Source organism: Podarcis cretensis (assembly GCF_951804945.1).
Source record: "Podarcis cretensis genome assembly, chromosome: 3".
NCBI lineage: Eukaryota > Metazoa > Chordata > Lepidosauria > Squamata > Lacertidae > Podarcis > Podarcis cretensis.
The window spans coordinates 8,739,863-8,754,938 of record NC_137172.1 but is presented as its reverse complement, the minus strand read 5'-3'; the positions used below and the strand labels follow the sequence as shown (position 1 = coordinate 8,754,938).

Genomic DNA, 15,076 nt, shown 5'->3' with positions numbered 1-15,076 from the left:
TTATTATTATTATTATTATTATTATTATTATTATTACACTCAACCGCTGAGCTATGACCCTTCCCTACCACTGGGCAAGGTGCTTCTCATGAAGACCATTTCCTCCTAATGGAATTCATAGTTCCCTCCACTTATTAAGGAGAGTATGGAATCATCACTGAAGGTTATAAGGATGCCTCAAAGACAGGCTGTCTTCCTAGAAAGCACATGTCAACAAAGCCAGTTCAGCTCTATTTTACATGAGTGTTCATAGTACTGCAGCTGTGTTCTGTTACAAACAGCAATCAAAAGCCCTCGGACATACAGAATAAACCATGTGTTCTTCCAAAGAAATTACAGCAGACCACATGGCCATTTCATTCACGTTACTCACTGAACAGCCTTGTTTGGCATCTGTTCCTTCTTTCCTCCCCACCTCCTCCCTCAAGCAAGAGTACACAAGGTGCAGTGCTTCCTAGGAAGGAACAAGACTTTTTAATCCTCTCTTTCACCATCCACGATGTCACTCTTCGCTGCTCTTTTCACCCCTTTTTAAAACTTGATTGGCCCTGAGCAAAGGAAAAAAATGAGCACAGCCAGATTTTACATCCACCTCCTCCCTCATCAATTTTTTGGGTGATGCCTGGACGACAGATTTAATTACGTGACCAAAGGACCATTAGTTTGTGTTTTGAAGAAACATTAACTGGCCCATCGTAATGGAAAACAAACATTCAAAATGTGATTATTTGCCTCATATCCTGTAGTGTGAGTACAATGGAGAATGATCTGGAAACTGCAAAGTGTTTTTCTTTTTTAAAAAAATGGTTCTGATATTAATTTGTCTGAAATGACCTTCTGGAATTTGCAATGTACCAACTGAGAGGAATCAGATACAGAGCCAACTGCTTACGGACAGTGAATGTTTTAGCTTACTGTAATAACGTTCCACCTGTGGCCTCGTAAGCTTCAGAAATATGAACATTATTTAAGTTTGATGCCAGCCTTCAAATATTCCCTATTTAATTTCAGAACCACATTCTTTGAATATTTTGCTCTTGACCTAGTTTTCAAATGGAAGAATTCACCATACAACAAGGATGGTGTTCTGTGAACAAACATTATTACACTGAGAGTTCCTGTGGCATTTAGAAAGAGCTACCGTATAAAACATGCACCCACAGCTGACCTTGCTAAAGGCAACGTGGGTTACAAATGCTGATCTCGGCTTCCATACATAGTCTGGAAAAATATATCCATTTCTTATGTTCCAAAATAGTAATTCTGGACATCTAGGTACTAGTCTGGAAATAAGAGAGTGCATCGAAATTCCATGCCTCTCCAGGTGAAAGACAGAGTGCTCTATTTTGCCACCCGATCTGCTTCTGTACTGGCTGTACAGTATTTGCTAGTGTCTATTTATGGCACCATCTGCTTTGGCATCTCCCAAATTGCTGGAAAAAATGATTGGATCCTTACAGGAAGCTAAACCTGTAACGGCTGCTTGTAAATGCTTAATGGATCTTTATAAGCTAGACGTTGAGGAACTCAAGACATATCAAATAGGGAATTAGAATGTTATCATACAGCCTAAAGAGTGGGAATTTGCTTTAGAATCTATAATGAAATATTTAGACTTGAAATTTATTCATCAAAAATTAATATTTCAAGTATATTGTACAATGTTTGTATAGGAAGGCACTGTCCAACCCAGATAGATGCTGGAAGTGTTACAATACAAACAGATACATTGAGGGATATGACATGGGATTCTCCAGTGATATACTCTTTTTTGCCTGAAGTTGTTATCCACATCAGTTTGTATTGGTAAAATCATTTACAGGTGCTTATGTATTTTAAAATTATATTCCTGTAATATGGGGATTAATGGCAGGAAAAGAAAGTGGATTTTGTGAGCCCTTGTGGTTATACTTATACTTTGAGCCTAAAAAGATAAATACCTTCTATTACCAAATGGTCTGAGGCTACACAGTCCTGGCTGCATTTGAACATATTTCATACAGATGCCAGTTTTGTGTGGATACCTATTTGAACATTTGGAGGGCTTATATTAACTTATTTGTGAAACTTAAAATGCATGTGTCTAGGATATCTCAGCTGGTAGAGCATAACACTCTTACTTTAAGAGTCATGGGTTCAAGTCTCATGCTGGGCAAAAAGATTCCTGCATTGTAGGGGGTTTGACTAGATGACCCTCGTGCCCCCTCCACCCCTTCCAACTTTACAATTCTATGCATTGTTACTTTATTTGTAATGTGAACTGATTATGGTTTTTTCTGTTACAATTAGTACAGTATTCTTATATTATTTTTCTTTTTTAAAAAATCCTTCTTTACCTTAATTTTTTATTTGCAAATTTAACAAAAACAATAACGGTTAGAAAGAAAAGCAAGTAAAAAACTGTGCAGGCTAGTAACTTCAAGGAGCTTTGGCAACAAGACCGCTGTAAACAAAATGTCAGTGATGAATGAATCAGATATTAGAGACGACAACAACAACAACAACAGCAGTTAAAAAGAAAGGCAAGTAAAAAATTGTGCAGGCTAGTAACTTCAAGGTACTTTGGCAACAAGACCGCTGTAAGCACAATGTCAGTGATGAATGAATCAGATATTAGATACATTTTGCTCTAGTGCAGGCTTCTTCAACCTTGGCCCTCCAGATGTTTTGAGACTACAATTCCCAGCATTCCTTACCACTGGTCCTGCTAGCTAGGGATCATGGGAGTTGTAGGCCAAAAACACCTGGAAGGCTGAGGTTGAGGAAGCCTGCCCTAGTGCACACTATACTCTGTATGACTTTAAATGCTTTTGCTTATGGTCTGCTTGAACTAATAATGCAATGCAATGCAGGGCTGACCGTGCTACTGTGAAGACACGTCATAAACCACTGTGCCAGTTGTGACAGCCTGACATACTCTGGTCATCCATGAGTTTTGTCAAAGAATTGAAGAAGACATTGCTCCTCTACAGCACAGTTAAAAATAAACAGGGCTGTTTTGAAATGCAGTAAGTCAAGCCGCACATCTGAATTTCTGCTGTGCTCGCAAAATGCAACCGTATCAAGATTCTTAGCATTTTATAGCCTAGCTTCACAAATTATAAACCTGACACACAATCCCCCAAGAGACACCTTCTGGGTTAAGTCCCACTGAAATGAATCGCTCAAGTATACACTTTCATTCACTTTATTTGGGTGTGCTCAAGGTGTGTTTGGATGCAGTGTACAACTGTGAACGTTACACACCAGCAAAAGAATTTCTCTTTCTGCAATGGAACACTCTCCCCACCACCACCACCTCTTCCCTATGTGTGCTCCACTACATCTGTTCTGTGTTTCCCCGTAACCTTCCAGAACAGCTCATGGTGCATACAAGGGAAGGAGGGGGGAAATCAGGTTGTGCTAGTACTAATCCTTGCACTAGCACTAATCCTTGCACTAACATGACAATGAGGTTGTGTATCACCCAATGTCTGTGGTACTCTACCTCCGCCCCCACTCCCAACAGCAGATATCATTTTTTTTAACTGCTTACAAGGGCCTTGAATGTTTCAAAGTTAGGCTTGGTCTACACTTGTTGCTAACAAGGTGCTAAGAAGCCTTAGGTGGTAAAGCCATCTATAGGATTTCAGACTACAGGTAGTGAAACCAATTTTAAGTGTTTCTCCATGTAAAAACGTCCTAGAATGACTCATTTCCCATTATGCTAGCTTTCTACTTGCAGGAAGTTGTTCATATAGAGAACGTATTACCCCACTCCCATCTAGCACTGCTGCATCTATAGACTAAGCTTTGACTATTACACCTTAGTTAATAACTGTTCAAGTACAAATGAAAACAATTCTGTATATGTGTTTTAGTTAGTTTAAAAAGTCTTACTGTTATCTGGCTGAGGCCGGCCAATCTCATGGTTAAGGTTGGTGACATAAAGTACTTAAATGCAAGATCAAGACTCTCTTTATCAAAACACAAGGCAGTATCCAGTGGCTCTTTCACTGTGCTCCACATTAAATCTGCCATGTTACGAGCTGCACTCTGTCTTAATTCCTGGTCCGACAGTTTACATAAATACCTAAACAAAAAGGTAGGGATTGGGGGGGGGGGGTGGAAGAAAGTTCAAATTAGTACCAGCAAATCAGTTTAATTTTAACATATTTTTTAAAGCCATACGCTCTTCTGGAAGCCTTCAGGACTGTGGTCAAAAGGGCTGGCCTCAGAACAAAGTTATAACTGCTTAATTACACTTGAGACAACAAAGGTGTTTGGCACAAATGTATTTCCAGGCATATGGAAATCAAGGCATCCCTGCGGTTTTAAAATTATTATTATTATTATTATTATTATTATTATTATTTATACCCCGCCCTCCCCAGCCAAGGCCGGGCTCAGAGCTGCTTACAAGCAATAATAAAAACAAATTGAATTACAACTTAAAAACAAAATTAAAATACAACATTAAAATATTAAAATGTAGCCTCATTGCAGGAGGAGAAGGAAAGGAAAAAAGAAAGAAAGAAAGGGAGGGAGGGAGGGAGGGAGGGAATCAAATTGGCTCCAAGCCAAAGGCCAGGTGGAATAACTCTGTCTTACAGGCCCTGCGGAAAGAAATCAGATCCTGCAGGGCCCTGGTCTCATGAGACAGAGCGTTCCACCAGGCCGGAGCCAGAGTTGAAAAGGCCCTGGCTCTGGTTGAAACCAATCTAACTTCCTTAGGGCCCGGGACCACTAGGGTGTTGCTATTTATGGACCTTGAGGCTCTCCGTGGGGCATACCGGGAGAGGCGGTCCCGTAGGTACGAGGGTCCTAGGCCGTGAAGGGCTTTAAAGGTCAAAACCAGCACCTTAAATCTGACCCTGTACTCTACCGGGAGCCAGTGCAGTTTGAAAAGCACTGGGTGAATATGCTCCCGTGGCAGAGACCCTGTGAGGAGTCTCGCTGCAGCATTCTGCACCCTCTGGAGTTTCTGGGTCAGCTTCAAGGGCAGCCCCACGTAGAGCGAATTACAGTAGTCAAGCCTGGAGATGACCGTCACATGGATCACTGTGGCCAGTTCATCCAATAGCAGGCTAGCTTATGGTATAAAGGCAAGTTTGGATACCATTTATTCCCTGAACCACGATGCTAGAGATAGCCAACATAGTCTCCTTCAGATGTTGGACTACAACTCCCATAATTCCTGCCTGCTGGGACATGCTAGCTGGGACTGAGGGGAGCTGGGAGTACAACAGCATCTGACTATGTACAGTGACATCAGAAACAGGCTTCAGGTGCATGTTTTCCCTCACTTGAACCTCCTACATCCTTATCATTGTGTGCAGAAGTTAAATGCACCAGGGATCCCATGCTTAAAAACGAACATAGATCTCCTGAAGCAGTTTCAGGGGTGGGGGAGAATGAGAGAAAGCACACAAGCTCAAGTACTCCCAATCTCAGTACATATACAGAACACTATGTTAAATACCCGAGTGTATGTAAACCAAGCACCAAATCACTTACTAATATTAATTGTAAGCAATACTGTTTGCTTATTAGCTTCTGTCACATTAGATATGCCATCTGAGTGATTTGAATTTATTTTGACAAGAAAACCCCAATAATGGGTCTGCAAAACATACCTGATAACATAAGTCCTAAATGGTATAATGTGTTGCATAACAGCAGGGATGTGCAGCCATATTCTGATCTATATAGCAAATACAAAAATTGAACACTATAAATCGACATGTCACACCAACAACTGCTTTTCAGACTCACATAACTTGCCTACTGAAAAGAGGGGCATTTATTTTCCCTTCACATAACTTTTTTACATTCAAAACTTGGGTTCATGCAGAAGACGGAAATGGAATGCCAGTTTGCCTGGATCCCCTAAGCCAGAAGAGTAGGAGGCAAGTTTTTTTTTGTGAGAGGAAAAATAATAGGGATAGAATGTGCTTTCCCACAAAGTTTTCTAATGCATAGAGGGAAAGGAAGTGCATTCAACTGGGGCCTCACTCAGGAATCTGAGGCATGGCTCTATTACACTAATGCAAGGGTGCCTTTTTTGGCCAAGAACCACATTAGGTGCTGGCTAACACTCTGAGGGTTGAGGGTCAGGTGTTGGCATGGGCAAAGGGATGTGGTCATCACACTCACTCTCATTTAGCTCAGTCACTCCCAAACACTTACATACAACACATAGACCGCATGGATCCCTATCATGCCCTCTCCTCTAAAGCATTATGTATTGAGGGAGGGGATTTTCCTCCTCATTGCTCCCTTCAGGTGCATTCCTGTTGTGCCACTGGGCAGGGAAGAGAGACTGAAACATTTCCACCCAGTCTAGTGCCATTATGAAGATGGTAGCCACTGATGCTTTGCGCTCGTGATGGCCACCAATCTAGGCTTTAGAAGAGGATCAGACAAATTCATGGAGAAGAGGGCAATCAATGGCTACTAGCTATGATGGCTATGCTCGGCCTCCACAACTGGAAGCAGCAATGATTCTGAATCCCAGTTGCTGGAAACCACAGGAAGGGAAGAATGCCCTTGTGTTCAGATCCTGCTTGTGGGTTTCCCACAGGCGTCTAGTTGGCCACTGTGAGAACAGGATAATAAATAATAAATAATAATCATCATCATAATAAAATTTATTTATACCCCACCCTCCCTGGCCAAGACCGGGCTCAGGGCGGCTAACACTAAATATAAATACAATGAAAACATTTTTTAAAAAAACAAAATTCAACCAAAAAAACCCCGTTGATTAAAATATAAGTTAGAATACAGTTTTAAATGCAGCTTAAAATGCAGCCTTGTTTTAGTGGTAGCTTATAGATGAAAGCCATAAGGGAAGAAAACGTCAAATATTCACCGGGGCCAACTATCCATGCTGGTCCTACATGGGCCAGCAAAAAGAGCCAAGTGAAAATTTATATACAAATCCCATATAAGGGGTTCCATCAAAAAATAAAATAAAATGGGGGGGTGTTTAGACTGAGTCCAGCCCAAAGGCCAGGCGGAACAGCTCCGTCTTGCAGGCCCCTGCGGAAAGATGTCAAATCCCATAGAGCTATGATCTCCTGCGGTAGGGCGTTCCACCAGGCCATGGCCAGAGCTGAAAAGGCCCTGGCCCTGGTTGAGGCCAATCTAACCTCCTTGGGGCTCGGGACTTCCAAAGTGTTGTTGTTTATGGATCTTAAGGTCCTTCGCGGGGCATACCAGGACTAGATGGGCCATTGGCCTGATCCAGCAGGCTCGTTTAGATTCTCTTCTTTTTTTAGAACCAAATTGGCCTGGGGGCTGGGAGACCACTGGGGAAGACTTGGGAAGTCTGAGTTGGGTCTGTAGACCAGCAGTTCACCACCTCTATACTAAAGCCTGTTGCTATTCAGCTCCAATGCTTTAAAAAAAGGATGAAAAAGTATTATTTCCCTTTGGGAACAAGTACTCCCATTTATTTGACTGTCCCTACTGTCAGTGAAACATGGTGAATATATCTGGAGAGCTACTCATCCAGGAAATATATGTGGTGAACTTACTTTCTCTTAATTCAGTTCAATAATTCAGTAAAATATTTACAACTGGGCCTCCAATTCAACTGTATAATAAGGTATTTCTCAGGAACACCTTTCATACACCCGCTCTGTGGCTATCCCAAATACAAACACAGACATTCTCAAAACATCAACACAATAGAACAACCTGGTTGTTGAAGGAACAACCTTGTATTTGCCCATGTTAAATATATGCCAGTGCAACCACCTGGAAACAATATCTATGACAGTTGCAAGTTTTAATGAGCATCGTTCAAATGAATGGACTCCACAGTAATCACCAGAGGAACAATACAGAAAAGTGGTAGCCTATGAGACTGACACATTGATGTAAAATGACTGGGCTTTCTTTACATTTCACATCTGGCTTAAATATGTTTAACTGGTGGTTGTTTTGAATAAAGTTAAGCCAAAAACATATAAATAAATCCTAACATTTACACCATAGCCGTTTCACTTTTACCCAGTAGTTTTCCACTGGAAGTACCCAAACCTCATTTATATTTATAAGCCCTCTGTCTGTGTGGCATCAGAACATACTTTAAATTACTGAGCTGGATGGAAAGTAAATCTGTTATTGTGGTGCTGTTTATTGCAAATTACTTTGGAGCACAGGGATTTGAAAAATTTGGCTCCATTTTTTAAGGGCAACAAAATTACTTGATCTTAACTTACGACAAATATTTTCCATTTAGTTTTTTAAAGGTCTACTGTTACCAGCCTGCAATTTTATTAGCCTATTTCGGAAGGAAATTGCCATTCAGGTACATTTTTAAAATCTCCAGGTTGTTTTGAGATAAAATGGAATCCTGTGAAAAATGAACAAAATGTAGCTATGGAAGACACATATTCTGAAAGCAAGATTTTTTAAAAAATGATGGAATTTGTCACAAAGATATTGTGAATAGCTAAACTATTTTTCTCAGCAGCTGGATTTTTAGTCATTGGTTGCAATAAAGGGGGATGCAAGCAAATATATTCCAAATTTTTAAAGTGCAGCACTTTTGTAACTTAGAAGTAAAATTAGTATTATTAAAATTTAGAGGTTTTGGGACCATGGCTTTTGGGACTAGTACATGTTAACACAGAAAGCCTCTTGCCTTTAAGAAGACTTTACAGGCAACATTTACTACATCCATGTTAAATAAATGAGAAAATATTGGACACATACTTACATTAGACACCACAGTGATAAATGCATGTGCTATGAGAAATGGCAATGTTTCAGGGGCTCCATATTCAAAACAGTCCTTCATGAGGGAAAGACCATTTTTTCCGCAAAATAAGCAAACGTAGCGAAGCAAGTGCAGCGGTACTTCTACATCCTGTGGACATAAGAACACATTAAAATATCTATTACAAATGTTCATATATAACTTTTTCTCAACCAAAATGACAGCATCTTAATAATTCCTCCTATAGACTATTCTGAAAGGCTTTTTGTGGGCATTAAGTCAGTCTTCTAGGTTCTGCACTGACTTTTGTATTCCAGGCACAATTCAAAGAGGTTAATGTCCGAGTTATTCATGTCTTCAAAGTTTGACTCGATTTACCTAAGGGTGCCATATGCATGAAGACATTTGAAGGACCACATTTCACATTCATTGCGTATCTGCAAACCTTGGTCAATCTATATGAACAAATATATTTTTACTATTTCTTTCTAGCTTTGTTCTGCCTTTCTACTCACCCACATGCAAGACGGCAGTGCAATATATGACCATTCAAATTGAACACAGCCGCAAGAACCATGCACAAAAGCCCACTCAGAAAGGGAGTAGAGCCTAAGCACAATGGAATATTGGGATTGTACTCAATCCACCACTTTATACAGGTTCATTTAAGGCTCATGAGAAGCATCTCAACTACCTTCTTGTGACTGCAAAAGCAAGATCACCCAGCATCTAGCAGGTTGGTTGTCAGAAAATGTGCAAGACCATGATTCTGATGCAAGATATATCTGTACCACATTGTGTCTGCTTGCTCAGAAGGATAGGAAAGGGTTTAATGCCACAGTGCTCAACTCAGAAGCATGGAGAGCCAAAACACACACTGCTCAAAAGAACTCTAAATTATGTTGGAATGGCCAGTATCTTAGGAGAAAACCCCAGTATTAAAATTTACTTTCACCCACACTTTGAAATACATTGCTCCTGGAATTAGGATGCTGCCAGCAATTAGTTCTTAATATTTTTTTTTTATTCAACCATGCTTTTTCAGGGTAGCATTGTTGGATATTGTTTTTGCTGGCTTTTACAGAATGATCTAATGGATTCCATTGTTTCAACTGTGTATTTACTTACTTACCATTTTCAAATGGTCTGTTGCAAAGAAGCTCTTTCAAAAAGTAATAATAATAAATCATTTATATACAAAGTCCAAGGAGCAAGCAACAAGTACAAAATGTACCCTATGACTATGGGACTTCAGTGGTACCTCAGGTTACATACGCTTCAGACTACAGACTCCGCTAACCCAGATATAGTACCTCGGGTTAAGATCTTTGCTTCAGGATGAGAATCGCACGATGGCGGCACAGCAGTAGCGGGAGGCCCCATTAGCTAAAGTGGTGCTTCAGGTTAAGAACAGTTTCAGGTTAAGAACGGACCTCTGGAACGAATTAAGTACGTAACCAGAGGTACCACTGTACAGTCAAACCTCATTTCCCAAAAGCCTCTGTTTTGGAACGTTTCAGTTCCCGAACGCCAAAAACTCAGACGTAACTGCTCCGGTTTTCGAACAATTTTCGGAAGCCAAATGTGCTACGAACGTTTCAGAAGTCGAACGGTCTTCTGGAACGGATTACTTTTGACAACCGAAGTTTGACTGTACTTTATTTTCCATGCACAAGGCACCAGGTTCAGTCCTTCATCTCTAGTTAAAAGGATCAGGAAATGAAAAAGGCCTCCTTATGAGCTCCATATGAGCTGCTAGCAATCAGGGCAGCCAATACTGGGCTGGATGGACTAGTGAGAGGGGCTGTAGCTCAATGAGCACATAATATTCATGCAGAAAGTCCCATGTTCAACCCCCGTAATCTCCAGATGGGGCTAGGAAATACCCTTTTCTGAAACCAGACGCAGCCATCGCCTGTCAGCATGAGCAATATTGAGCGAGATGAACCAATGGGCTGAATCTGTTTAAGGCAGCTTGAAAATTATATTTATTTTAATGGGTTCTTCCAGTTATAGTGTATTCTGGATCACTCTAAACTACTGAGATGGAGCAGGCTTCTGAAAGTTAATGAGCTGTAATTTATTAAAACTACACACATCTTATATACAGAAATAAAGCTAACTTACATTCATATCACAGAATGCTCCCAATATATTGCTTTCTTGTGCAGAAATATCCTATTTAAAAAATAATAAATGTTATGAATTTAACCAACATGAAAGAAAAAGATAAACATCATCCATAATTTAGATAACACAGCTGTGAAATTCATTAATATTTTCCTAAGACTGCAACAATGCATGTTTGATTCAAGGCGACTGAATTTTGCCGTTTTAAAAAGCCACATGCTTGCATACAGAACCTGGTATATAAGCTGTTTTGTTTTGTTTCTGCCTTCTAGACAAAGCCATGTTTTCTTGGGCTTCAAGAAAAGTAATGCAATAATTTGAATTTGCCTATTACTGAGTATGTTATTTCAATCCAAGGAGCCATAGATCACAGAAGTCAGCATCAATATCAACAGATCAATATGAGGGTGATAAATTAATGTCTCGATTCTTTGGAACTTGGATCCAAGAGACCACTCTTGGCATTGCATATCTTGGCATAACCAAGTGTAGTAGTAGTAGTAGTAGTAGTGATGAAAGGAGGAGTGGTTAGGGTGTCTTCCCTTGCAAGCTGGTTTCTACTCAACTTTTACTTTCACAATATTTGTGTTCAGGCTGCAGGAGGACAAGTTGTTGGGAGTTTGAGCCGATCTACAAAATCAGGCTACAAATATAATTGAACAAGGTAGCAGAATAGAAACCTAACTACCGTATTTTTCGCTCCATAAGGCGCACCTGACCATAAGGCGCACCTAGTTTTTAGAGGGGGAATTCAAGAAAAAAAAAATTGTTTAAAGGGAGCGCTGAGCAGAGCCTGTATGCATCCCAGGCTCTGCTCAGCGCTCCCTTTAAAGAGCCGCGCGGAGTGTGTGTGTGTGGCTCTTGAAGGCTTTTCCCCAAGGAGGGAGAAGGGCAACCCATCAGTGACGGGCTGCCCTTCTCCCTTCTCAGAGCCGTGCTCTGTCCCTTCCCCCACCTCCCGCAAAAGCCAGGGATAGCCGTGCGAAGCCTCCACAGGGCAGCGGGATGAAGGCTCCCCGCTGCCCTGCGGAGGCTTTGCGCTGCTAAGGCAGAAGCTAGAACAGCTAGAGGGAGCTCTGCGGAGGCTTTGCGGGCTACCCCAGAGCTGCTCAGGAGCTTGGCGGGGCTGGCGGGGGAAGCCCGGGTCCCCCCCGCCAGCCCCAGGGACCACACATTCACTCCATAAGACGCACAGACATTTCCCCTTAGTTTTTAAGAGGAAAAAAGTGTGCCTTATGGAGCGAAAAATGCGGTACCTTCCTGTACAAAGAACCCAAGGATTATGGAAAAAAAAAGAGTTATGCTCTGACAAAATAGCAAGAACGTACAAACTGGAAAGTGGAACAATGAATCAAGTAATGGTTTCAGCATCAGAACACAGAACAGCCCACTTTTGTATGTGTTAATTAAGATAACATGTACCTCTATTGTAGGATGCGTATTATGCTTGTAAGCAGTATACAGGGGAAACTGGATCTGAAAGATTTTCGCTACACAAAGCAAAAGCTTCTCCTTTTCCTCGGTGCTCCATATGCTGAAGGCATCAGCGCCCTTTGTGGGTTCTTCCTCTGTCAGGATACAAGTTCTTCCAGAGTCTAACTTTTTCTCTATGGACTTGTGTCTTTCCCCATTTTCTTCTCCTCCACGAGATTCTCTTTCTACATTCAGCGGCTCATCAGACGGATTATTCTCATCTTGCCATGCTGAGTCTATGTTGATAGTGCAATGTTTACACAGCTGGTCCCGAAGAGCTTGAACCTGGGCAATCACTAAATTTATAAGCGCACACACAACTTGGTTGAAGATCTCCAAATGCTTATACTCCTTGAAGCAGCACAGACATTGCCTGTTTTAAAAGGGATTTAAAATGGCAAATCAAGATTGGAAATGTTGGGAGAGCTTAAGAAACAAATGACTAAGCAGCAATTCATGTAGATAACCTGGGGCTGAACGTGTCATGTTTCTTCCATCTTGTATTTAATGGTCTTATATGAAGGAAGACAGATAAAAATTGACTGCAGTTACATAAATACTGTGGTACTTGTGTCCTTGGTATCTGTAAAACTACAGCATGATCTGAGAGTTCTTTACCAATATAAATAAAATGGATGAATAAAAATCAGCATCACGGGAAATGTTGGGAAATGTCAGAAACAGCAAGAAACATCAATGCAGGTTCTGACTTTCTCCAATGTCTGCCATGAAGTGTGAGTTCTACTCCACCCATCCCCCAAGCACTCAGCATATGCCAAAGGACTTTGAAGGTGTGGGGTGCCATCAATTTTACCTGGTAAAAAACTTGTATGTTTTACAGGCAACATGGGAGGGGAAAGAATCATTTTGTGCTGGAAATACAGGAGACCAGCAACAACTGGATTACATTTATGGTTGCTACTAGTAACAGGCATTGTGCACACCTGTAGATAATTATATAGAACTAAAACACCTCATACAGAAATCTTTTGTATTTAATATGTATTGACTAGCAAAGTGAGCAGTAACACTGTTTTTAAAAAAATTACAGTGAAATAATTGCATTGAAGTTTAATAATTGAGTCCAGAGGATATTCCACTTCTTCCAAGATAGAAAGGCAACGTCATTCCTGTTGTTTAAATAAAAGACATTTACCCTGGCCAACTTTGTCTGACTACCATGCTTGCCAAGCATGTAGTCAGGATGAAACAAGATACTTAGGCATCACTGCTCCTAACTGAGGAGGCCTTTTCTGCATCCTCTCCCATAGGTATTGAAATCACCCAGGGACGGAGGAAGAATCCCTACACCCCCACATGGACTTGGATAAGGGGTTTAAAATATTGCTCCAGCTACTCCCACTATAACCCAATATCCACTTCCCCTAGTCAGGCATGGCCAAACTTGGCCCTCCAGCTGTTTTGGGACTACAATTCCCATCATCCCTGACCACTGGTCCTGTTAGATAAGTCTCAAAACATACGGAGGGCCAAGTTTGGCCATGCCTGCCCTAGATGAAACACTGAGAGGAGGCAACTAAAGATAAAAAGGAACAATCTGAAATGGTAAAAAAAAGAAGAAAGTCCTGCACCTTGAGGGAAAGCATTCAGGAGCCAAAAATTAACTCTACTCTTCTGAAGAAAACACAGTCAAGATTGGTAGGAAGGGGTTCCTACTTCTGGTTGGTCACAGGCAACCATTTTTTTCTTGTTTTGACTCTGCCTTCCAGAAAAGGAATTAATCTTTTCTGGTATGCTCCATTTCTCCGCTGGAAAAAACCTCATCTGGCGAACCTTGCAAGGTGTGTTATTAAGGTGTTTATTGGCAAAGTAAGCCTTGCTCGGCAGGCACAGAAAATATCACATTCTAGGAGATTTATTAGATATTAATCAATATAAGCATATGCTTCTTTTATAGGTGGTGTGTTCCACAAACCCAAATGCCACTGTTTAATCAGTATGTAGGTGTTTCCCCACCAATCACAATCCTTTTCCAAAAATACCTTGGGTTGAAAGGTTGTGATTTGTACTTTCAGACACTAGTCCTTTCCACTATAATGCTGCTTTTCTGTTCAGACATAGTGCACAGCATGAGTCATTGCGAATAATGTATCACTATTTCAAACAGATACCCTTCTAGCTGTGACTAATATGTTAAATTTCCCCTCTGTGACAATTCCAGCAAAAGCTATTTTGAAATCAGTAAGACCCAATAATTAACTTTTAAAATTATCTGTAGAAATCTTAAGTAGAAATCCTACATTACCACTTTCCAACATTTTAATTTTTTAAAATAAACATGTTTTAAAATAATAAGATACCCCTGCGTCACAAGTTAACTAGAACCTATAAAACTCTTCTACACTGTCTTAAATGCCAAAAACAGCTGAGAAGGAGCGAAGTAATCTTCATGCCATAGTCCCTTTCTAATGCTTACTATTTATGTACAATGTACTTATAAATACATGGGCATGAACTTACAAAGATGCATCATAAATTGGGAGCACTTAAAAAGCTGAATTTACCTTTGTGTCCAAGAATTGATATAAGCAAACACCTTGAGTGCATGTTCCTTTCTTAGCTGCAATCCATCACCACCTTCAATGTCAGATACTAAAGAAAAACAATTGAATCATCAATGCCATGAAGAACGTTTGAAACTTTAAGCTGTCTACTAAAAGCATATTAAGGTAAACAACATATTTTCTAAATGCTTCAGGGATTAGCCACAGGTGGAAAAGTAATAATTACACTTAAGTTTTT

General features: G+C 40.6%; 1 protein-coding gene across 2 annotated transcripts in view; it reads right to left on the bottom strand.

Moving 5' to 3' along the window:
• Positions 1-15,076, bottom strand: part of USP34 (ubiquitin specific peptidase 34) — a 103,755-nt gene that overhangs the window by 73,317 nt on the left and 15,362 nt on the right. Inside the window, exons 2-8 of one of the 2 annotated variants that reach the window (XM_079968365.1) lie at positions 14,839-14,926; positions 12,263-12,686; positions 10,838-10,888; positions 8,711-8,860; positions 5,616-5,683; positions 3,880-4,072; positions 374-454 (exon numbers count right to left, since the gene is read on the bottom strand). In XM_079968365.1, the coding sequence (XP_079824491.1) occupies positions 374-454; positions 3,880-4,072; positions 5,616-5,683; positions 8,711-8,860; positions 10,838-10,888; positions 12,263-12,686; positions 14,839-14,926 (1,055 nt within the window). The remainder of the gene's footprint in view (positions 1-373; positions 455-3,879; positions 4,073-5,615; positions 5,684-8,710; positions 8,861-10,837; positions 10,889-12,262; positions 12,687-14,838; positions 14,927-15,076) is intronic. The other variant, XM_079968366.1, reaches the window with a different exon arrangement.